The 26,005-nt window shown below is 38.8% G+C and overlaps 1 protein-coding gene and 1 long non-coding RNA gene across 6 annotated transcripts in view; one reads left to right on the forward strand and one right to left on the reverse strand.

The window, feature by feature from the left end:
- Nucleotides 1-26,005, forward strand: part of cadm1a (cell adhesion molecule 1a) — a 1,142,366-nt gene that overhangs the window by 972,056 nt on the left and 144,305 nt on the right. For all 5 annotated transcript variants that reach the window (XM_051932362.1, XM_051932363.1, XM_051932359.1 and 2 more), the window contains one exon: nucleotides 21,723-21,895. In XM_051932362.1, coding sequence (XP_051788322.1) covers nucleotides 21,723-21,895 — 173 coding nt within the window. The remainder of the gene's footprint in view (nucleotides 1-21,722; nucleotides 21,896-26,005) is intronic.
- The window catches only part of LOC127529257 (uncharacterized), a 311,661-nt gene that overhangs the window by 210,918 nt on the left and 74,738 nt on the right, over nucleotides 1-26,005 (reverse strand). The window lies entirely within an intron of this gene.

Consider the following 26,005-nt stretch of genomic DNA (forward strand, 5'->3'; position numbering starts at 1 on the left):
AATTGTGTACAAAATATAAATAATGCACACTTACATAACAGAGATATATAATTAAGAGAAATAGAGTCCTTAGATCCAGAATTGTTGATGGTCTGATGATAAGGTCAGCAGGCCAGGGAGGACTGAAGAATCTGCAGGGTTTCTATCCAGAAGACCACCCAGCCTCAGCTGGGCATTTCAGGTTGGGGTGTCCACTTCCATTTAACCCTTTAACCGCCAACTCCCTAAATATTCCCCACGCCAGGCGAAATCTGAACAATTTTCGTTTTTTTACTTTTTTACATTTTTTTTACATTTTTTACATTTATTCAAGCAGTATTGACCACTAAATGTTGTGCAAGTTGCCAGTGTATACACAAAATCTATAAATGTAACCTGAATTCTCAGCTAAGCAAAACATCTTGATACCAAACCGTGCTCTTTTCAATGGTAGATACTGTCGAAACTGTAAGCGGCCCTTCCACGACAATAAACTTTCATCAACTGCAACTGACGGTCCTGGCATGTAGGGCAACTGAAATGCTTCAAATAAATGATCAATCAAAGGACGTAGCTTGAACAAGTGGTCGCGGTTTGGATCTTTCTTATCTGGCTCGTTTCTGTTGTCATTCAAATGAAAGAATTTCAGCAGCAAAGAGAATCGGTTACGTGTCATGACAGCTGCAAAAATAGGTGTTGCATACATAGGATCTGTAGACCAGTACATCTCAATATCTGGTTTTCTGATTATTCCCATCAACATCAAAATCCCAATGAATTTTTTCATTTCGTTTTCATCAGTGTCAAACCAAGCACGAACACGGGAATGTGGAGGTAAATTGGGATTTTTCTCAATAAACTGTGCTGCATACAGATTTGTCTGATGAACAAAATGTCTGATCAAATCAGGTGACACGAACAGCTCATAAAACTGCTCAGCAGTGTAATTGTTTACATCAACAATAAAGCCACACGTTCCCTCAAACGAATGCAGAAAAGGTAGTTCACCACGGGCAGCAGCCCAGCTGAGATGCTGGGGATACACCCACTCAGCGCCGTCATCCGATGCGTCTTCATTCACAGTATCATGCAGCGCACGTTGCTGCTCATCACTGTCGCTAAAATCTTCTTCAGAACTGCTACAATCATGATCAGAACTGTCCAAAATCGCCTGCAAAGCCTCACTTGAAGTCAGTTTACGTTTCGCCATATTCACAGCTGTTACATGCGAATCACGTCACATGACCGGCCAAAACAACCACAGACTTGTCGAAATACAACGTAGTAATAATACCCACGCCAAACCGTCAGTTATACTACTTGCCAGGCATTCATATAACCACAGGCAAATGTGCCGGATAATTCCGGCAGTATGGCGTTAGCAATAAAACAACGGTGCCGGATATATCCGGCAGAGGGCGGTTAAGGGGTTAAACACTCCAACATCACAGATGGCTCCACAGGACTTTGATCAGATGGTGGTGGTGCAGAACACTACAACAGAAGAACTGGAAAAGGGCGATAATCAGCTGTAGACATCGACAAAAATCACCGTTGCGTTATAGGTGGACCCTCTTTGCTAGGAGGACTGTTAGACTTGTTGACTTGTCGTTGAATACCTGCGAGTGTTTGAGGAGCGTTGAGTAAACAACATCTAGAATGGCATCGACCTCGGGCAAGAGAGCGAAGTGAATGCACAAAGCAAAATACTCAGTCCGCATTACTTATTTATTTGTTTTTTGTGTATTATTGCTAAATCAGACTCTAACTGAGTGGTTTTGATGCAAGCAATGTGGAAATCAAAAAATGAAAGACAAGCAGCTGCCCCCCCCCCCCTTCCAGAAAGTGCCTTTCAGCTTATGAGTGATGAGACAGGCATGTTATAAGTATTTGAATTTACATACTTTAGAGGCACATGGAACATAAAACACAGTGACATTTGTTGTAAATAAGTATTTTATGTTGGTTTATATGTGAAACCATTGCTTTGTGTGCTTTTTAGAAAACAGTATTTTGGAAAAAAAAATTTGCCCTAAAAGAGTTAATAAAGGTGCATTGAAGAGTATGATAAATCTGTGCATATCTAGTTTATTAAGACTAGAACTAAAATATAGCAGCTCCAAAAAGGCCAAATGAAAATTAGTTTTTAGGAGTTTTTTTTAAAGATCTACACTGATAGCCTGGCATGTCACCACTGGTAAAGTATTCCAGATTTTTGGTGCAGAAGGCTGCCTCACCACTTCAATTTATACTTGGCTGTTGGAATAATAAGCAGACCGCTATTACGAGATCTAAGGTTAGGAATGGAATGTAGGGGGATAGGCAGTCCAAAATACAGGAGTGAGCAAGATCATTTAAAGCTTTCTATACCATTAGTAGTGAGAAGTCAAGCAAAATGACACCTTTTATTGGCTAACTAAAAAGATTACAATATGCAAGCTTTCGAGGCAACTCAGGCTCCTTCTTCAGGTAAGATGTAATACAGAAACTGGATTCCCTATGTTTATAAAGACACCAGGACATATACAACATTGGAAAACCTTTAAGTGAGACATTTTAAATGTCAAAAATTAATAGACCTTGTAGTATTTTAAAGTTGGTTCTAAAAGACACAGGTAACCAGTGTAGCAATGCTAAAACTGATGAGATGTGCTCAGATTTTCGTTTTCAGTCTAAGATTCTTGCTGCTGCATTCTGGACTAATCTACAAACAGTTGATGTTTGTCTTAGGTAGACCAGTTAGGAGTTCATTACAGTAATCTAACCGACTGAAAACAAAAAGTGTGAATTAATTTCTGAGCATCTAGCAAAGTTCTATCTAACTTTTTCAGTGTTCCTTAAATGGAAAAATGAAATCTTAGTAATGTGGTTAATGTGTGATTTAAAGATTAGGTCAGAGTCCATGATTACACCTTAATTCTTTAGAACATTAGAACAATCTAGACGAGAACAGACAATTCAGCCCAGAAAAGTTTGCCAGTCCTATCGACTTGATTCTTCTATAATAACACCTGGTCGAGTTTTGAAAGTCCCTAAAGTCTTACTGTCTACCACACTACTTGGTAGCGTATTCCAAGGGTCTATCATTCTCTGTGTAAAGAAAAATTTCCTAATGTTTGTGCAAAACTTACCCTTAGCAAGTTTCCAACTGTGTCCACGTGTTCTTCATGAACTCATTTTAAAATAACAGTCTCGATCCACTGGACTAATTCCCTGCCTAATTTTAAATACTTCGGTCGTGTCGCCACTTAATCTTCTTTTGCTTAAACAGAGAAGCTAAAGCCCTTTTTAATTTTTCCTCATAATTTATCCCCTGTAGCCCTGGATTCAGCTTAGTTGCTCTTCTCTGGATTTTTTCCACCGCTGTTATGTCTTTTTTGTAGCCTGAAGACCAAAACTGTACCCAGTACTTCAGGTGAGGCTGCACGAGTGTGTTATACAACTTGAGCATAACCTCCTTGGACTTGTACTCTACACATTGTGCTATAGCACCTAACAATTTGAAAAAGTCATGTAGCTTAAAGTCAGTAGTGTCTACCAGGGTCTCTCTTTTTTGTTTCATGTTCATAACTGTGTCCAGTTTTTTATTGTCTGGTGTCTCCCGACTCACCAGTACCAGAAAGAAATCCCCCACGTATGATATCCTGTTTGACTTGTCTGGAGCTCTAGCTATGCAAGACATGAAAGTTTTTGGGATCCCCCGACCCATACCCCCCTTATTTTTGTTCCTCTACAGCATGGGTGTCAAACTCCGGTTCTGGAGGGCCGCAGTGCCTGCAGGTTTTCATACTAGCCATCTTCTTCATTAGTGGCCAGTTTTTGCTGTTAATTAACTTCTTTTGCCTTAGTTTTCATTAACTTGATTCAGGGCCTTTGTTTGTCTCTTCTTCCTTAATTAGCAGCCAAACAATAATGAGACACAAAACGAGCCGCCACATGACCAGCTCACCTGTGTCCATCACACAATATCTGAAAATAAAGAAAGGTGATGGTCTTGGTAAGGGTGATCTCTCAGGTCACCAAAACATCTTGACGGTGTTCTTAGAAAAAAACAGAAAATCAACAGTTTTGGAAATGTCTGCTGTGGCAGAATGAGAGCAGCAACAAGTCATAGAATTAAATAAAAGGTTTAATTAACAGCAAGGATCAGCTTCTCATTAAGAAAGTGATTGGAGTGAAATTGGTTGGAGTTTGAACTCCCAGTTTAGCTGTTCATCTGTTGGCTCGTTTCACATCTCATTTCTGTTTGGCTGCCATTTAATGAAGAAAGGAATAAATTCAGGGGACTTAATCCTTAAAAACAGGGCTATTAAAATGAAGGTAAAAGAAGTTAATTAGCAGTGAAAACTGGTCACTGATTAGGAAAAAGGTTAGAATGAAAACCTGCAGACACTGCGGCCCTACAGGCCCAGAGTTTGACACTCCTGCTCTAGAGCTAAAAAAAACCCTAATTGTTGGGCCATTTTGGACCATTTTGTGTTTTTATGGAGTAAACCAATAGGTGTCTTCAACAAAAATGATCAAAACGACTTGAAGCTGTACATGCCACATCAACTGACCCCAGGGATTCACCCCCCAATGTGATTCAAGATGTCAAAGTACAAGATTCCTGATCATGAATATGATACTATTTTGATATCTGATTCTTTGCCAGTGGTCCTAGCCCTCCAAGAGGCACTTCCAGAAGAGTAAAAATGTGACAACTTTCAAACATAAGTAAGTGGGTTATTGTTTTAGACAATATTTCAAGGTCAGTGATTATGAATGTGATGTTATTGTTGATTCTTCACTAGGGATCTAGTCCTCTATGAACATATATCAGAGGGTGAAAACAATCGATAATCTTTAGACTTTAAACATCATGAAGTAAATCATCATATTTCTGATGAACACCCAGAACTAGGGTGACTTAATGCTATTTTTGATAATTCTTGCAACCAATTGCGCTCCCAAGTGTGTTCAATCTCTGCGATAGTGTTTCCAAGTGACAGTTCCAGGAATATGTACGGTGACAATCAATTGTTTGTGTTTTTCATTGTTTATGGTAACTACTACCTAAAAGCTTTCATCTTTCAGATGCCTGTCTAAAATGGCTCAGAATGTCCCTTAATTAATCACTTATGTAATAATCTACTTTTGCAGCACTGCTATATCATTTTGGTGCTGTAGCCCTGCTTTTATTTTTAGTGCCACATACAATATTCACACCAAAGAGATTTCAAGTATGCCAGCTTCTCCCAAAAGCCCACGTGAAGCCTTGTCACTTCCTTTATGGTTGTTGTCTTGATGATGAAGAGTAGTCTGAAAACTCTTACTCAGCCACCTCTGCCATGGGAGTAATTAAGAATTTATTCCATTTTTTTATTTTAAAGTAATGTTAAGTGATGTGGACAGATTTATAAAGAGTGGAGCCCTGGTTAGCAGTGTTGCCTCATTGATCCACCATCCTGGCTTTGAATCCTGCCTGAATGGAGTGTGCACATTTGCATCAGTTTCTGGTCCACATCCCCAAAGATGTGCAGATTAGGTTGGCTTGACGGGAAATTCCAAACTGGTCAGAGTTTGAGTGAGTGGGGGGCCAAGTGGTGCTGTTTTCAGCCTTATGTCTAATGCTGCCAGGGTGGGCTGAACAGAATTAAGCTGGTTTGAAAATGTTGTGTTTTGTGAATTTGTAAGTGTCCCTGTTTTGATCTGTAGATTGTTTTGATTTTTTTTTCTCTGTTTATAAATTTTTTCTTCTTCTAATTCTTCCTTTTATTTTCTGTAAACCATGAAGATTCTAAAGTTTATTTCATTTTGTGATGTTCTTTTATTATGAAACATATTAATTTAATTTAACTCTTTCAGGGCTGATATCGACTTTTGTCGAAATTCAGGGATAGAGGAACGGTACTCGGCTGTAAACTGCGAACAAAACACGCTGTTACTTTTTAGTTCAACTCTCTTTGCTTGAAGGAAAGTTGCGTAGCTTTGTTGATTTGACCTCGATTCCCTGCGTGTGCATGAGTAGTGAAGAGCAAACAGCCTCTAAAATGGCATCAACTTCTGGCAACACTAAAGCAAATGTGCAAAGCAAAATTCTCCGTGGACGTTTTACATATTATCGCTGAATTGGACTCTGACTTTTCAAACTCCAAGTTTGATGCAAGTGATCTGGAGATGGATATTGAAAATGAAAGTGAGGTACCAGCATCAGCCTATCGGTCCCCAGCTGATCATGATTCGAAACACGTTCGCGTAGCTGATACATCTATAGCAGCATTCGCCTAGGACAGGGGTAGGCAACGTCGGTCCTGGTGAGCTGCAGTATGTGCAGGTTTTTGTTCCAACCCAGTTCCTTAACGAGAACTCAATTATTGCTGATGAAGCACATATTGCTTAAGTGACATTTTGATGCTTCATTTTAGTGGTCTCGCTTGTTAAGGTTCTCCAACCTTAATTGCTTATTTCAATCTTAAACTGCTGCATTCAGTGTTTTAATTGCTGCTTATTAGCAATAAGATGTAAAAGACAAAGCAGCCAGCAGTTCTCCAGCTAGCTTTTTTCCAATTACATCTGTGTGTGTTCATCATGCACGGTTTGATTTAATAAAACACTTAAAAGAAAAATGTGACAGACTGAAAATGATCTGTTTTAGGCTTCATATCATTTGGATGATATCCTAGGAAAGGAAAAAAATCTACGATATAAGAGCGTTACATTGCGCAGACTAACAAGCCATAAAATTAAATAAGGTCTGAGATTGGCAATGATTGGTTTCTAATTAAGCAATTGGGTTGGAATGAAAACCTGTAGCCACTGCGGCTCACCAGGACCGACGTTACCTACCCCTGGCCTAGGAGAACCACCACTTATGATGACAAGAGGTACAAACCATATTGCATCACACCGCAACTGCTGTGTGAAGACAGAGAGGTAGCTGGCCCAGCGTGCATTTTCTACTGGCCATCGAGCCGCCACTGCTGCCAGAGATGCAAAACAGGCGCCAACAGCAGCCACAGCAAATAGCAATAGATGTTTTATGTTGATTTATATGTGAAACCAGTGCACTGTGTGCTTTTTACAAAACAGTATTTTGGAAAAAAAATTAGCCCTAAAAGAGTTAATAAAGGTTCATTGAAGAGTATGATAAATCTGTGCATATCTAGTTTATTAAGACTAGAACTAAAATTTAGAAGCTCCAAAAAGGCCAATTAAAAATGAGTTTTTAGGAGTTTTTTTAAAGATCTACACTGATAGTGTGGCATGTCACCACTGGTAAAGAGTTTTTGGAAAAAATATTCAGCCCTCAAAGAGTTAATGTTACATGTTTTACAGAAACACCATGTTGTTTTTCCATACTTTATGCTAGGGTGTAATCATCCGCTGTAACAATATTAAAGCCAGGATTGCACTGTTGTGTGTATCCAAGATTGTGGATAAATTCTCAGAAATCCGAAGAGTGTAGAATTCCCAGTATTAGAACTGTTTCTTAGTGAATTTTTGGTTTTGTCTCTCAGTTCTTCTGTCCGTCTGGTTTTGACCCTCACTAAAGTCCATGTCACTTTAGATGACTTTTCCAGTGATATTTAGTCATTTACATAATCTTAGGCAGTTGGATGCAGTTGGTGGCACACTCCTGTGAAGCCGATCATCTAATCTGACACACCTAAAGGTCTGGCTATTCTACAAAATCAAACGGGTTTATATTTCTTATTAGTTGGAGGAGTGGGCTGTGTATGCAGGAGAGCTGACAACTAAAAGTTGACAACTAACGTATAGAATGTAGTGACGAGGTAAGGAACACAGTTGTTTTGAACCTCACAAGCAGAAGAGGAGCTCATCTGTCTGATGTCTTAAATACCGTAACAGAATGGAAAACAAAAAATGAAAAGTCAGAGATTCCTGCTGAACTCGCTATAGCTCTTAACCCTTCGTAAAGTACCGCATCATCAGGCAAAACTCTGTTCGCTATCAGAAAAAAGAGGCAAGCATGACTGCACCAGAAAATCGGCACTCGGTTGTTAAATGTGACGGGGGATGCAATTTCCAGTCATGTAATATGACATGGTGCAGCAATGAGATCAGCAATTTGACATGCCCCACGACAAAAAGTCACTTAACGTGACTTTGAATTTAGTCTTTGATTGCATTTCATGTTTTGATCCAAATAATTTTGGCCTCCTGTTTCCATGATGAGGAAGAACAGAAATATTCAAACCAAAATACAACTTAACACTAACTTTAAAACAATGTGAAGTTATTATCTAGAGAAGTGCTAGGGTAGGTTCAACACCTCTGTGAACTGGAAAAAGAAGTGTACAGAAAAAGGTCACAAGGATAACCGTCTTGGTGTTAGCTGAGAATATATAAAGAATTACAATATTACAAAAAATATCCAAAGATTTAATTTTGTCTGAGGGAAGAATGAAAGAGAACCCGAGTGTAAAGACTTTCTTCCATTTCCCTTTATTACTTTTCACTTGGTTTGATAATTTTATTCACAGTCTTGTATAAGACATATATATCAGAAAGTATGCCTTAACCTGACAATGCTGCCATTATAAATCTTTCATCTCTTCCAAAACTAATTTCATGTAACCTGACCAAATTGGGCTTGGCTAATGAGATACTAGGAGACATTATAAGATATTTGTAGACTTTGATGTCCTGATATTATTTCTGCTTAATAAACTTTGTACATATTACTTCACCACTGCCAACCAGAGAATCCATTTCCCATCAGACAGTTTGCATTCATACTAAAAACATTTTAATGGACTGAGGATGAAGTTCTTAAAGCTGTCTGCTTGAATCTAAGAAGACATTGTTTTCTGTGGCTGCTTTTTTCCAAAGTGTATTGGTATTTTTTTAAAGATGCTAAGAGTAGTTTGCATGTAAAAAGCCATACTATCTATCTATCTATCTATCTATCTATCTATCTATCTATCTATCTATCTATCTATCTATCTATCTATCTATCTATCTATCTGTCTGTCTGTCTGTCTGTCTGTCTGTCTGTCTGTCTGTCTGACTGACACATGTTAGCAGGGGGCATCTATGTTATCTGGAATTCCTCCCAAAGTCACTCCAGATTGAAATGCCATTCTCAGTTTCTGCATACCTATTGATTTGTTGTTACTCCGTACTCCATACCTGGCAAGGATCTCTGCTGCCTGCTCGTCCAAGTCATAATAAAGATGTTTCACTTCACCACTAAGGAAGGTCACAGTCATGTTAACCCACTCCCTCTTATCCCTAAAAACATTTCTTTCAAATATGAGAAAAAAAAGCCTCAGTATCATCTTTGGCACAAGTACCTTATAAAGTTCAAAGGCTCTTTCATATTTTAAGGCTTCTCATGTTGTGCATTGTACACAGAATGTCACAACTTGAACCTGGAGGGTCTGGAGCTGTTCAGTCAGGGCAGCCATCACTCATATTTCACATCAAATCCTGCCAACTACACCACTGTAATTACAGAAGGGACAAAGATAAAGTGTTGGGGAGCTACCCACCCAGTGAACCCAGTGTAATTGTCAGAAGTGAAAAATCAAATAAGTAAAAAGCCAGAGTGCTGAACACTATAGCACCTTATTCAGATGTGAGTGCTGATTTAACTCGTGACTTCTGGTGAGGCTAGTGTTATATACCCTGGGACCAGAAGGGTGGATCTTATAACAAAAATGGAAATGATATCAGTGGTTATCAAGCTTCAAGTTGTAATTTCTGGGGGTGAAAGAGAGAAAGGAGTAATTTAACAGTGTCCACCCGCGACTTGGGGAGGAGTTACAACTAACAGAGTAGCCCTGAAGATGCCCCCCTACACAAACATGTATAACACTATCATTCTGTGTAGTATGTGTCAAGAGGGTTAAAAGTGTAGTTTAAATTCATTAAACTATTTGTTTAATAATATAAGTGGGATAAGAAGTGATATGTAGTGTTTAATGGACTGGAATGTGAAGAAACTGCACTTTTCCCAGTGCCTTGGTTTGCGAGCAAACGTGCTTATAATCCAAAGCACTCGTATATCAAAGCAAATTTCCCCACCCTCTTTAATAAAATCCCTGTGTGCGTCCAGGTGTCCATGTGTGTGTGTCTTCTGGTGAGGTGCGCATGCGCGGGGCACGGTGCGATGCACGATATTACTGTCAGAGAAAGTTACAGGCGTTTAACGGAAATACAAACCAGTATTACTGCGGGAGGAAATTAAAGGTACACAATACAGTGACGCATATTACAGCCACATACAAGCCAGTATTACTGTCAGAGAAAATTAAATGCATATTACCGACGCGCACACCTGTATTACTGCCAGAAAAAATTAAAGGCATATTACGGATGTACAAGCCAGCAGACATACAAGACAGTATTACTGTCACAGAAAATTAAAGACACACAATACACGGCGGCAGCCCACGAAGAACGGTCAGCTCAGTAAGTAAACATCAACAAAAGAAAGGCTGAAAGACAAAGAAAAATACGACCAACAAAAAGAATGACGTCAAGGTCCCTTGCCATTAAATATAGACTGTTCCTACTAATGTTTATGCAGTACAGTAATCCTTCACTTATCGCGGGAGATAAGTTCCAAGGCTGACTGCAATAACTGAATTTCCGCAAAGTAGGGACACTATATTTATTTAATTATTTAACGTGTATTTGGACGTTTTTAAACCCTCCCTGTATTGTTTACAACCCACCATTTACTCTATTAAAAACAGGGACAACTGCTAAGCAATATGAAATCGGTAGATAAGTTTACACTTACTGTATAGTGAAGTACACGTAGCAGCTTGTAGGCGGTCATGATGTCGTCGACTTTGTTGCAAAGATTCCTAAAGCAGATTCCATCCAGACTACTGCCTTATAACGTCCACTTGCAACTCGTTTTGCACCCTGGTTAAAGGACACTGCGGCCGTAGATCTTATATGCTTTTCCTCCTTTTTAAATAAAAAGAATCGATGTCCTGCACCAGTGTAGCTGTTCCCTTCCTTCAACATATCCAAAACTTTTACCTTTTCTGCAATCATTTGCATCTTCTGTTGCTGCTGAAGCATTAGCATGTTAATGATGAAAGAGTGAGATGAGACTTCCTGGTTAATGCAACACTCCGTCGCTGAGCCAATCAGCAGCACACAGGAAATTAACTGCGTGCTCTGATTGGGTAGCTTCTCAGCCATCCGCCAATAGCATCTCTTGTATGAAATCAACTGGGCAAACCAACTGAGGAAGCAAGTAAAAAGACCCATTGTCCGCAGAAACCCGCGAAGCAACGAAAAATCCGTGTTATGAATTTAGATATGCTTACATATAAAATCCGCGAAGTCGTGAATCCGCGAAAAGTGAACCGCGAAGTAGCGAGGGATTACTGTACTGTTCTAGCGCCCATTATTGTAACGGGCTTAATGACTAGTAAGAAATAATGGAAACTCACATGATTCGTACCACAACCCAAAATATTCATATAAAAATGATTAATACAAAATATAAAGTAAAAATACATAAAACAAATTAACCTGCACTTTACCTTTGAAAAGAATTGTGGCTGGTGTGAGGGAGACGATAGAGAGAAGAGGAGGAGAGGAGGGTTATTGTGTAGGATAACTTTTCACTATAACTAACGGAATCACTGCTATCTGTTGGATCACTGGAATTTTTTTCTTTTTTGTGACTTTAACAAGGAGCCTAACCAATGACAGTTGCTTTTGCGTCATTTTGAGGATTTCACGGAAATTGTGACATTGCATTTTCGTTAAACAGATTCATTGCTCACACTGCTACAGCCTTATTCGGGCAATGCTTTTCCACAAAATTTTACACTCTTTCCCACATTTTACACATCTCCCTAATCTAGTACCGTTACTAAAGAATAGTCACTACACATGGATACAAAATTTTAAAAAAATGCTTTACACACACATGTGGTCACAATGCTATAGTAAGCAGTATACGCTCATATGGATGTTGACTATACGAGTGAGGCACACCAACTGAAACCGAGCATGGGAGACAATTACCCACAATCCCGCAATGAGAGAGAGAGAAGAACCATTGGCTCAATTCTGATCAAGTGACGCTCAGCATACAGAGCATATACGTACTACTCATATTACAAGACCTCGCTCGTTTACTGTATCAAGTTAAAATTTATTAAAAATTTTTGCTTGTCTTGCAAAACCCTTGCAGACCAAGTTATTCACAATCCATGTTTTTACTGGATATTTAAAAAAATCTTATAAAACTCTTATAAGCTATGTTGAATATACAGTAATCCCTCCTCCATCGCGGGGGTTGCGTTCCAGAGCCACCCGCGAAATAAGAAAATCCGCGAAGTAGAAACCATATGTTTATATGGTTATTTTTATATTGTCATGCTTGGGTCACAGATTTGCGCAGAAACACAGGAGGTTGTAGAGAGACAGGAACGTTATTCAAACACTGCAAACAAACATTTGTCTCTTTTTCAAAAGTTTAAACTGTGCTCCATGACAAGACAGAGATGACAGTTCTGTCTCACAATTAAAAGAATGCAAACATATCTTCCTCTTCAACGGAGTGCGCGTCAGAGAGAGAAAAGCAAACAAATCAAATAGGGCTGTTTTAAGTATGCGAAGCACCGCCGGTACAAAGCTGTTGAAGGCGGCAGCTCACACCCCCTCCATCAGGAGCAGCGAGAGAGAGAGAGACAGACAAAAACAAAGTCAAAAATCAATACGTGCCCTTTGAGCTTTTAAGTATGCGAAGCACCGTGCAGCATGTCCTTCAGGAAGCAGCTGCACACAGAAGGTAGGTGTGCGAACAGCCCCCCTGCTCACACCCCCCCTACGTCAGCGCAAGAGAGAGAGAGAGAGAAAGTAAGCCGGGTAGCTTCTCAGCCATCTGCCAATAGCGTCCCTTGTATGAAATCAACTGGGCAAACCACCTGAGGAAGCATGTACCAGAAATTAAAAGACCCATTGTCCGCAGAAACCCGCGAAGCAGCGAAAAATCCGCGATATATATTTAAATATGCTTACATATAAAATCCGCGATGGAGTGAAGCCGCGAAAGGTGAAGCGCGATATAGCGAGGGATCACTGTACAGTATGTTAATTCTTTCATAAGATCTCTCAAATATGAGGTGAGATCAGGTGGCGAGGAGCACCGTGATATGTAACTTGTCCTACTGTGGGGCTCATCAGGACATTCTTGAACTACTTACTTTATGCGGATGGAGCCACTGACCTGTGGGAAGATTACATTACCACCAACACAGAAATGCTTCACCATCAGATAACCATAATTAGTCACAGTTGCTTTGTATTAACTAGCATTTACTATTACTTCTAAGGGCAACTGTGGACCAAAAACATAAACTGGTACATTTGAGTCCATCACAGTAGGTTACAACCATGTGTGCCTGTAGATGTCTATTGGTATTCAGCACACATGTACTCATATGTGCATACAGAATGAAGATGAAGAGGGACTCTTTAAAACACAGGTGTCCTGGTGGACCGCAGTGGCTGCAGGTTTTCATTCTAACCGTTTTCTAATCAGCAAGCAGTTTTCACTGCTAATTAACTCATTTTCCCTTCATTTTAATAGCCTTGTTTTTAAGGATTCAGTCCTCTGAATTGATTCGCTTCTTCATTAAATAGCAGCCAAACAGAACCAACAGAAGACCAGCTTAATTGGAATGTCAAACTCCAGCCAATTTCACTCCAACCAGTTTCTTAATGAGAAGCCAATTCTTGCTGTTAATTAAAGCCGTTATTGAATATCATGATTTGTTGCTGCTCTCATCCTGCCACAGCAGACTGTTGATTTCTGATTTTGCTAAGACCACAGTCAAGATGTTTTGGTGACCTGAGCAGACCAACATGGCTGAGACCTTCACCTTTTTTTTATTTTCAGGTTAGCTGATCATGTGTTGGCTTGTTTTGTGTCTCATTATTGTTTGGCTGCTTCTTAAGGAAAATTAAACAACTAAGGTGCCCGAGTCATGTTAATTAAAACGAAGGCAAAACAAGTTAATCAGCAGCAAAAATGGCTCACTAATTAAGAATATAGCTAGAATGAAAACCTGCAGCCACTGCGGCATAACAGGACCGGAGTTGGACACCCCTGCATTAAACAAATGTATTTGTTCCACTGCTTGTGTTCTTTAAACTTTTTTTCTAATAATTTTTATTGTTATAAAAGTAGATTTATGCACCCCAGCCTCACTATACTGTAGTGTTTTTTCCTGTAAAGTTCTTGTTTGGCTCCTCTTGACATTTCCTCAGATTGAAGTTTGCAGTCAGAAGCGCTTGAGTTGCTTGTCTGCTTTTCCTGGTATTTCAAATCAAGGCATAGACATCATGGTGAAGAGGTTTGACCATTTGCCTACGGCTGCTCCAGACGATGATGCCTTTTCTTATGACTTCCATGCTAACTTCACTTTAGCTTCCATACTTAATGAAACTTCAACAGACCTTGCTACTAAAGCTCCTGCTACAAATCAGCCCTCTGTCAAAGTCAGTGGGCCATGATAGCCAACATAATTACCAGGCAATCCCTGAAAATATTGAGATGCACAGTTTTCTAACTTTTGCTTTAATTTATTATTCCACGCCTGAATGAAAAATGCCTTCATCGTTCAATTTGAGAGAATGTCTGACTGAATTTCCTATGACAGTGTGGAGCCATGCTTCAGTTTTTGCAGCCATTCCTCTCCATTTCATGTGCTGATTCCCTCTGGTAACTTTATGATATCTACTGAAAAAAACAAAAAAAAAAATTATTTATGGATGAGCACCATGTGGCTGATTGGCAATGTCAGCATTATTATCTGTTTAGACCATGGATTCCCTTTTCTATTATGAACTGAGATATATGTTTAGGATACCCCTCTTTGGCACCCATTCTGGACAGATCTTAATAAAAGACGCAACATTAAAGGTTATTGAGTTACTTCCAAGTATCAGCAGCTGATGGGAGCCCATGGCATTCAGCAATGGTTCTACCTCTGTGGTTTTCAAAAACATTCTTTGCCAACTCAGGAAACAGAAAATCTTGTCCCACAGATCTTTCTATTACAACTGATCCCTCTGGTTTGCTGCTAATTATGGCTGCCATCCAGGAATCTGATAACAGGCCACTGAGGCCTAAGCACATTGCTTTGGCAATATGTATTCCCACTTTGACCACAGTCCTCAGTTGTGAAAGCTCTCTGGCCATTGTAAATATTATTTTTAGTAATATGTATGTATTTTGTTAAGGACATGTCAGTTTTATTTATATTTATCATTTTATTTGACATCATAGCAAGGCCATTTTGTTTTCAGTACTTTTACAATCACCACAATTTTGAGCTCCTACATATCGCTACCATATTTTTTTTAGTAACGGCAACATGTGATATTATTTATGCAGCACATGACATCCAAGCTTTTAGAAATTTGAAAGCATTACACAACAGTGTGTGCCTTAATTCTAGTTGTGGAAAGGGACATTAGTTAGTTTAGGACTTCTGCTTGATCATATCTTGTCCATACCTTGGATTTTTGAAGTTTTAGTTTTGTTCATTCAGATTTTTTGGCTCTGACCTTTGCTTGTCCATTTAATTATTAATTCTTTTCTTTAAATGTCTTCTGGCACTTTTTGGATCTTTTTGTCCTTTTTGGACTGTCCTTTTCTTAAGCCCTCTTTGCAAAGGTCTGGTATTGAATATGGATATGGAATTGAATTACAGTATATGATCTGTTATAGCACTGTATTGTTAATTTAGCCTTTCAGATTCTCATAATTCTTTCTGGTAGTTTTAGTTTATAGATAACTAGTTTGGTGGATGACTAATAGGAGGCAAACCCTAACACAGGTCAGAGCAAGTGGATATAGGACTTTCATGGGTGGCAGTCACCTGAGAGGACTATAAAAGACTCCTTTTGGCCACAGCTCTTTGCTATGGCATCCGTTAGGTTTGGCTCACTTCTTTCATTTAACATTTGTCTCCTTTGAGACATATTTGACTTTACTCTGCTTTTCTCTAATGAGAAAGTTTACATTTTTTCATGGTGCTCATATTTTGGAGATGTTCATTACTGTTTTGCAAAGCTCATCTCTTTTGAAATATTCAGTTTAGTTTTGTAGTGCAAGTCTCTTCTAACTCGTCTCTACACAAATCCCTTGCATAGAGAATTTCTCTGGTCTCAATCCTTGCTTTGTATTCAGAATTACATCTTGTGGATTTGAGCCTTTTCTAATGTTAATTAATTCTTTGTTTCTATGTTAGTAATTTAGTTTTCTTCTTTTATTTTTTTATCTTTGCTCCTTGATGATTTAGATTCAATTATATACCGTATAATGGTTTGTTTGTTTATTACATTTTCACAGTTCTTCTTTGTTTAATTAAGCATTGTTATTTAGTAAATTGTTTCTTATATTTTGTGTATTGTTAAGTTCAATTACTTTAATAAATTATAGGAATTTACTTCTGTTGGTTAAACTCTTATCCAGATATATTAAAATGTATGTAACTTATCATGTTTTTACAAGATTCTTTTTGTTTCATGTTTCTGGGATTAACCCAAACCCAACCACTCACCTTTGGGCTGGTGGGAGAACTATAGGGATACTCACTAAAAGAGGTATATGTCCCTAAATTCCCAAGGCTAGACATACCTAACCCAACCACACAGAAAAGGTCAAGTCAAGTCAAGTTAATTTTAATTATAGCGCACATTTAAAAACAACAAAAGTTGACCAAAGTGCTGTACAGCTTCCATAAATGCACCAATACAAAATAGTATATATAGGACCGGAAGTGACATCATCAAGGTCATGGCTGGAAGAGGTGTCTTTGTGACTGGAAGTGATGACATCAAGGTCAGGTGGAATTTCCCAAAATTGGTCTGCAGTGAAAGAGAAAGGATTAGCATACTTTGCCACCCCCTCGTCTGGTGTGGAATTACCCTTATTTGAGTCCTTTAGTTGCCTCTCATGCGCATGTGTGTGACAAGATACTGTATATGCATATATATAGGCCGCCAGGTGGAGCTCTCCCAACAGCATGGAGGTTCCCCAAATTCCAGCAGGGCCTCATGGACCTTGTAGTTTGTATGCGCAGCCCTGCTGGATACCATGGGGGCCACCGGGAGTCGCTATAAGGGGGCTGTCAGACTGTTATTTGCCCTATAACCTGGAAGTACATCCTGGTCACATGAACAGGAGAAATGACGTACTTCCAGGTTGAAGAAAAGGACTTTTACCCTGACCCGGAAGTAATAAGGACTTGTGGATTGTTGGACAGGAACACCTCCGGGTCAGGGGGTATAAAAGGACTCTGGGAAAGCCCAGACACTGAGCTGAGCTGGGAGGAAAGGTGGCGAATGCGTCTGGGAGAGGAGGATTGGTATTTGCAGAGTGTTTATTGATTATATGAGTAGTGTGGAGTGGAGGGTGCTTTGTGCACTGTATTATTATAAAAATAAAAGGTCTTGGACTTTTACCTGGTGTTTGGCGTGGTACCTGAGGGTTGAAGAGGTCGATAAAAGCTTCTACTGCTACAATATATTGTGAAAGGGTACCGCCCAGACACAGACAGGAGAACATGTTCTTAGGCATCACCACACGTTTATTCACAGTCTATTATGTACAAGTCACTATGTGCACCACCACCAACAAACCGACACAGTCTCCCAAAGTCCCGGCTTCTTCACTAGCCGTCTCTCTTTCTCTTTCACTCTTTCTAGGCCTCTCCTCGCCGCCTCCTCTCCGACCTCGTCCACCTCCTCACCTGACTCCAGCCTTGATTGCAGACCCTTTTATAGGCAGCCGAATGCCGACCACACCCAGCCACCTGTGACAATATATATACTGCGGTGGGCTGGTACCCTGCCCGGAGTTTATTTCCTGCCTTGTGCCCTGTGTTGGCTGGGATTGGCTCCAGCAGACCCCCGTGACCCTGTAGTTAGGATATAGCGGGTTGGATGATATATATATATATATATATATATATATATGTGTGTGTGTATATATATATATACCGTATTTACCCGTGTACCACGCGCATATTTTTCCCCGAAAATTAGCATTAGAAAATCAGGTGCGCGTCATACATGAGGAAATTTTTTTCTGTAATGTTTACTTCTTCTGCTTGGGCTCTCTCTCTCTCTCTCTTCTCGTTCGTTCGCTCGCACTCTCTCTGTCTTGCTCGTTCGCTTGTGCTCTCTCGCACTCGCGTGCTCGCACGCGCTCTCTCTCTTTCTCTTGCTCACTTGCACACTCCCTCTCTCTCTCTCTTGTTCGTTCGCTTGCTCTCTCTCTCGCGCTCGCTCGTGCGCGCTCTCTCACTCTCTCTCGCTCTTTCAGTCATGCAACAAAAACAGAAGGGCATTTCATGGAAAACATGCCCTAAACTTTTCCTATACAATCACAACGTGTGTCGTACACGGGGCAAATTTTTTTCGTGATTTTCTTTGTAAAAATTAGGGTGCGCGTCTTACACGAGGGTGCGTGGTACACGTGTAAATACGGTATATATATATGTATATATATATATATATATATATATATATATATATATATATATATATATATATATATATATAATATATACGTGTATATATATATTCTAGCTGTTCCACAAGGCTCCACCCACATAGTAGTGAAACAGGACCAACTTTAAAAATCAATAAACAAAAGGTATCGGTAGCTAATTGGAGGCAAGGTACATTCCAAAACGAAGTGGTAGACTGACTCCTTACTTCTGACATCACGCTTCCTCCTTCCCTTGGCCTGTAGCCTCTGTATCGGATTAGCGTGAATAAATCGCTCCTGCAAGCGAACTATGGTTCTTAGCACGATGAGAGAAGTCGCAAAATCAACCGGAATGTTCAAGCAAATTATAGAAAAAAAAAACAGATCTAAATCTGTTAAGTAGTTCTCTCATTTGCAAGCTAAGCGGATGTAAGATACGCCCGAGGCTGACGCATGAGTGTGGAGGGCCCTGCCCCACTGCTCTCGGCATCGCAAGCGAACTATGATACTTAGTGCAATGAGAGAGGTCGCAAAATCAACTGGAATGTTCAAACATATTATCCATACAGACGTTGGATTTTATATATATTGAGATAATATAAATAAATACACCAAGAATAAATAGTAACACAGAAATGTAAAAAGTTAAAGCAAAAAGTTTTCAGGTGAGATTTAAAAGTGCCCAAAGTTGGTGCTGACCAAATATAAAAAGGTTGACTATTCCAAAGCTTAGGGGCAGCTACTGCAAAAGCACAGCTCCCTCTAAGCTTAAGTCTTTAACACGGCACAACCAATAACTTCTGGTCAGAGGAACTCACTGACCGTGAAGGAGAGTAAAGGTGCAAGATGTCACTAAGATAGAAGGGATCTAAACCATTCAGGGACTTGAAAACAAACAGCAGAATTTAAAACTCAATACTATAGCAAACAGGAAGCCAGTAAAGAGAAGCTAAGAGTGGTGTGATGTGATTCTGTTTCCCAGTGCCTGTTGGAAGCCTGGCAGTAGTGTTCTGGATGAGATGAAGACGAGCAAGGGATGACTGATTAACTCCAATGTACAATGAGTTGCAATAGTCAAACTGAAGAGAGACAAATGCATGAATTATTGATTCAAAATAAGGTGGGAGGAATAAAAGGGTACACACCCTGAGATGTATACATTCCTAAATTCCCAAAGCTAAATTATCCGATCCCAGCCACACAAAATGATGTACTCACACAGCATAGCCCTTTGGTAGCCAAGACAAAATCAATCAGTCAGACTGGAGTGCAGTACTCTACAAAGCAGCACACCTTGGTGAATGCACACATCTATACAAGCTAACATCCATGAGTTATGCCAAAAATATTAAAACAATCAATGTTTATTTAGGTCCATGATCCAAAAAATGTTAAGAATCGGGCAGATGATTATACACAAACAGGCAATTGGGGAACAGTCCAAAAAGGTCATGAGACAAAAGAGTTGAAAAGTCAGAAATCACCAACACACAAGGAAAACTTGAAAGCGGCTTTTACAAAGGCACTTACTTACACAAACTTGCCTTTCCATAGTTCCCTGATTAATGTTGCACAGCAGCGGGGCCAGCGACTAGTTCCACTTTAAAGGAGTGATGCTAGGTGAAGAAAACACCATGAAAGCAGTTCCCTATGCATGTTAAAGTCATGTAATTCAGACCGCCATTTCCTGGGAGTCATAGTGAACTTGTCACTATCTACATCAAGACAGTGGACTGAAGTGATCAAGAAGGCTAATAGGATGTTCGGTTATATATCACATGGTGTGTAATACAAGTCAAGGGAGGTTATGCTTAAGTTGTATAGAGCGCTAGTCAGGGCTGACCTTGGCTGCTGTGTTTAGCATATTACAAAAGGGCATAGCAGTTCTACAGAACGTGTGGACATGAGTGACTAGAATGTCTCCAGAACTAAGAGCTATCAGCTATGAGGACATACTGGGGGAGTTGAACAAGTTCACTTTGAGCAAACAGAGATAAAGAGGTGACATGACTGAGGTGTTTAAAATTATGAAACGAATTATTAGACTTGATCCCAGCTGTTACCTTAAAATAAATTCTGCAACAGGAACACAACTGGAAACTTATTAATAGCAGATTTTGCATAAACGTTAGTAGTTTTTGTTTTGTTTTTTGTTTTTTTTTTCACAAAAAGTACCACATGGAATAACTTACCATGTAGCTTGGTGGAGAGTAAGACTTCAGGGACCTTCAAATCTCACTTTGATGTTGTTTTAGACAATGTAGGCAAATAGGATGGACAAGGTCATTGAGTTGAATGGCCTTGTTCTCATCACAACTTTCTAATGTTCTCTTTACCAGGTTTCCAACATGGACTTTCACCCAAAAAAGTTAACACGGGGTAAATGAATTACTATATTTCAGACAGTTAAGGGCTCAGATGATTTAAAGCAGAGGTTCTCAAATTCGGTCCTGGGGGCCCACTGTGGCCTCAGGTTTTTGCTTGAACCAGATTCATAATCGGTGACATCTGATAACACTGATCTCAATTAATTAGCTGGTATTTTTTCCTATTCTCTTATTTTACATTCAGAAAAGCACAATAGCATGATTTTTACATTTAGAAGACATTTAGAAATATTTCTACTTTTGCTGTAAATTTAAATGCTTAACTCACTTTTGTTGCTTTCATTATATTGTACCCTATCTCTGTGCAGTTTTTCCCCTTCATTGTATCTTATTAATGACAATTAAAACCAAGCAGAGCAGACACCCAGGCAAACAACACTGAATAATCAAAGACTGCAACTACTTTAGCGTTAGGCCCACTAATTAGAAAATAATGAATTAATTAAACAATTAGAACACCCGGAAAAATAGAATGAACATCAAGATGAAAATGTTGTTAAATAGAAGAAAAATACATTATTCCCATATAACTGCTTAGTACATTTTAATATATATATATATATATATATATATATATATTTATATATATACAGTATATTTTTTACCAAACTTAGTTTTCTAATTTCTATATTGTTCCCAAAACACAGAATCTGGGAAATAACAGTTCACTTAATTATCCCAGGATTCCAATTAAAAACAGAGGCAGGTTAGAACAAAAACCTGCAGCCACAGGGGGTCCCCAGGAGTGATGTTGAGAACCCCTGATTTAAAGTGACATTATACTTATTTGTATCAGTAAACTATCTGTCATTTTTGCTTTTTCCCATCATCTAATTCTCAGACTATCATGTATTCCTTTCTCATTGCAGAGCTCAGTTTGTACGTTGGATCAAAGTAGATGATGATCTGCCTCTCCAGACATCACTGAAAGGGTCAGAACTGTCCATCGAGAATCTGAACAAGTCCTACAATGGCACATACAGATGTATGGCAGCCAACTCCATTGGGGAATCCTGGGCTGACTTTAACCTCATTGTGCGTGGTAGGTACCGTCATTGATTGCTATCCTCAAAAGAGCCTTGCTCTTGTATGTGTTAATAGCCGGTTTATTATGAAAATAATGTTTCATTACTACAAGAAAAAAATGGAAGACCCTGCAGATGCAGTGTGCCGGATATGTGCCACTTGCAAAAACATTTAATAGTTGCATGGGGTTTGAATAAGATGTTAAATGAGCTTAAGACAGAGGGTGTATGTCCCATTAACTGATTCTGTTTTATTCATCTATACAACTGTTATGCATAAATATGACCTTAAATATTTAAAAGTGCTTTATTATGATTAGTGTTTAACCATGAGTCAGCTTTGGTAGAGAAGTGAAGGCAGTCGTCCTGCACTTTACTGTACAGGTGTCATTCTAGGTTTGTGTACTTCTTAAAGATATCAAGTGCTGGGTAATTTCTGGACCAAAGCAGGCCACTGAAACACATTTTAACATTTTTAAAATGAGCCAGTTCATGATGTGTGGAAACAGAGGCTCAAAGGAGGAGAGGTGTCGGTATGGTTCATGCTGCCAGATACAAATATTTAAGGAAAGAATGTCATGTGATGGACTTCCATAAAGGTTGCTGTCAGCAGGGGTGGTCTTCTGGTGGACTTCTTGGTAATTTTGGGTGGTTGTGGAATTGAAACTGTCAACTCTTATCACCAGATCAGTGAGCGCAGCACAGACATTGGTTCATTTATGAAAGGGCGAGGCGTGAGAAATGAGACAGAACAAAATTCCAGCCAACAAGCCATTTCTTTTCTTCCAGACCACGTTATTGACCCTAACATTAACCACTCAGCAGGTCTGTGCTCTCCATGCAGCCACATCCTGGCTTGACAGTATGCCCTTTTTCTGAAATGTGTAGTTGACAGTCTATCTATCTATTTTTTATATTTTATTTATGATTTTAACACTTATTAGACTCAGCGATAGAATAATTAAATCATATGCCATATCTAACATTTCTTTAATTATTTCACAAGACATGATATTTTGTCATTAGCAGTTTACACCAGAATGTCCCTTAGATTTACTACAGATTTCAGTCTGTGCTGTCCAATGAAATACATAAAACAACTCAACAGTAGTTTCAATCTTCATAGGACATTTGTCTAAAATGGTGAATGGTGAAGGCAAGCCAAAAAAAACTTCATATAAATGTTGTCTGCTCTCACTTTATATAAAAGCAGACCATTCAAGTCCCTCATCAAGTCCCTCAGGCTCCTTTAGTTAGCTAATAGTGTATACTCATTGAGTAGTACAGAGACACAGCGGTTAGCACTTCTGCCCTAGAGCTCCACCTGACTCACTTTGACTCCTGGCCCTGTCTTCACTGAATTGTCCTGTTGCAGTGATTTATGCATTTTTGTTCTTCTCTATTTGCTTGCTTATCCCTAAAATGTTCAGGACTTATTAAATGGCCTTGTAAGACTAAGAATGCCCTGTTGTTTGGCACCCCATCCAGGGTTCATTCTTGTTTTGCACTGGATGGGCTCCAGCAACAAGCTGTTATGAAGGGGGTATGCAAGATTTGTTTTTGGACCTCCATTCTCCATGCATTTTATAACCCCTGTTCATGACCCTGACCAGGATAACACAGATGTGGCTAGCAATGAATGGATGAAGTTCCTTTAAAAATAAACTGACTAAAAAACAGAGTTCAAATTGTTTCACTTATATAATCAGTTTCTTTAGAAAGTGTGACATTTAGAAGTTAAAGATGCCACTACTTTGAAATAGCTCTGATTGTGATGTAAAAAACACCTGCTTATTTTGATACTGCTCAACTTTATCCATTACAAGAAACAAAAAAGAATAATAATAATTCACGCTATCTGACCTAGAAAGACATAATACCTGCCCAGATATATGTGCCCTTTCATTAAAGATTACAGGGAATATAAATTACTGTGTGCTGTTTAAATATTACTTTTTAATATGGAAAATGCAGTTTTCAAGGAGTATAGGCAGTATAAGAACATTTGATTTATGCTTTATTATATAAAACTCAGGTGTTAAGATAGATATGATTATTAGATTGAATGCTGTGAAAAAGTATTTGCTCCCTTTCTGGCATCCTGTATTACTACTGATCTTTTTAAAATGAAAATTTTCAGGTCTTCAACCAAAAGGGGCAGCCATTTATCAAGACTGGCAGTGTTCAGTCAGCTAACTTTAATTGTCCTTTGGACTCGCGATAATTTAGTAAACATAACTTTACCACACAGTGCAAGATGTTTGTTAGAGAAACTAAATACTGTTTAAAAATGTGTTATGTGTTCAAAATAAAGTGTTTTATTGGAATCTATCTATCTATCTATCTATCTATCTATCTATCTATCTATCTATCTATCTATTAGTTGCTTTCATTGTCCATCTATCTACCATATAGTTCCTTTCATTATCCATCTGTCTGTCTGTCTGTCTGTCTGCCCGTCCGTTATATAGTATCTATCTATTTATCTGTCTGTCTGTCTATTATATAGTATCTCTCTATCTGTCTGTCTGTCTATTATATAGTATCTGTTTTTCTGTCTGTCTGTCATATAGTGTCTGTCTGTCTGTTATATAGTATCTATGTATCTGTCTGTCTGTCTATTACATAGTGTCTGTCTGTCTATCTATCTATCTGTCTATCTATCTATCTATCTGTCATATAGTATCTGTCTGTCTGTCTATCTATTATATAGTATCTCTCTGTCTGTCTGTCTGTCATATAGTATCTATCTGTCTGTCTGTCTGTCTGTTTGTCTGTCATATAGTATCTGTCTGTCTGTCATATAGTATCTGTCTGTCTGTCTATCTATCTATTATATAGTATCTCTCTATCTATCTGTCTGTCTGTCATATAGTATCGGTCTGTCTGTCTATTATATAGTATCTATCTATCTATCTATCTATCTATCTATCTATCTATCTATCTATCTATCTATCTATCTATCTATCTATCTATCTGTCTGTCATATAGTATCTGTCTGTCTGTCAGTCTGTCTATCTATTATATTAAAGTATCTATCTATCTATCTATCTATCTATAGTATCTCTCTATCTGTCTGTCTATTATATAGTGTCTGTCTGTCTGTCTGTTATATAGTATCTATGTATCTGTCTGTCTGTCTGTCTATTATATAGTATCTATCTGTCTGTCTGTCATATAGTATCTGTCTGTCTGTCTATTATATAGTATCTATCTATCTCTATCTGTCTGTTATATAGTATCTGTCTGTATGTCTGTTATATAGTATCTATGTATCTGTCTGTCTGTCTATTATATAGTATCTTTCTGTCTGTCTGTTATATAGTATCTGTCTGTCTGTCTTTTATATAGTATCTCTCTATCTGTCTGTCTGTCTGTTATATAGTGTCTGTCTATTATATAGTAGCTGTCTGTCTGTCTGTCTATCTATTATATAGTATCTCTCTATCTGTCTGTCTGTCTATTATATAGTGTCTGTCTGTCTGTCTATTATATAGTATCTATCTATCTGTCTATCAATCTATCTATCTATCTATCTATCTATCTATCTATCTATTAGTTGCTTTCATTGTCCATCTATCTACCATATAGTTCCTTTCATTATCCATCTGTCTGTCTGTCTGTCTGTCTATCACAGATGTGGGCAAGTGCGGCCTTCAAGGTCTTTTTTTGTGGCCGTCATGAAGGTATCAGTGAAACAAGTGATTGCGGCCTTTTGGCTTGTTCACACTAGCCGAAAATGTTCAATGAAACAAACAACGTAAATGAAGATTCGTTTGGTCTCCGCATTCGTACCTGATGGAATGGTCAAAGACAGCTAATGAAATACAGCCAAACTGAATGCAAGTTATGACAACAGCAGTCAAGCTAGATATTTACTGCGGATAGAGTGCACGCGCACTGTAGATTTTCGCGAGTACCGCTGTAATTATTTCCCGCTGTAACTAAAGTTACCTTAGATCCTCTTCCTCCACCCATCTGACCATCCCTCCCGCCCGTCTAACCACCATGGGGAGCAGAGCTTTCAGCCGTTCTGCTCCCAAACTCTGGAATTCATTACCTGCGGATCTCCGAAATATCAAATCATATTCATCCTTTAAATGTAAACTTAAAACACATCTGTTTAA

Source organism: Erpetoichthys calabaricus, chromosome 9, assembly GCF_900747795.2.
Source record: "Erpetoichthys calabaricus chromosome 9, fErpCal1.3, whole genome shotgun sequence".
Lineage (NCBI taxonomy): Eukaryota > Metazoa > Chordata > Cladistia > Polypteriformes > Polypteridae > Erpetoichthys > Erpetoichthys calabaricus.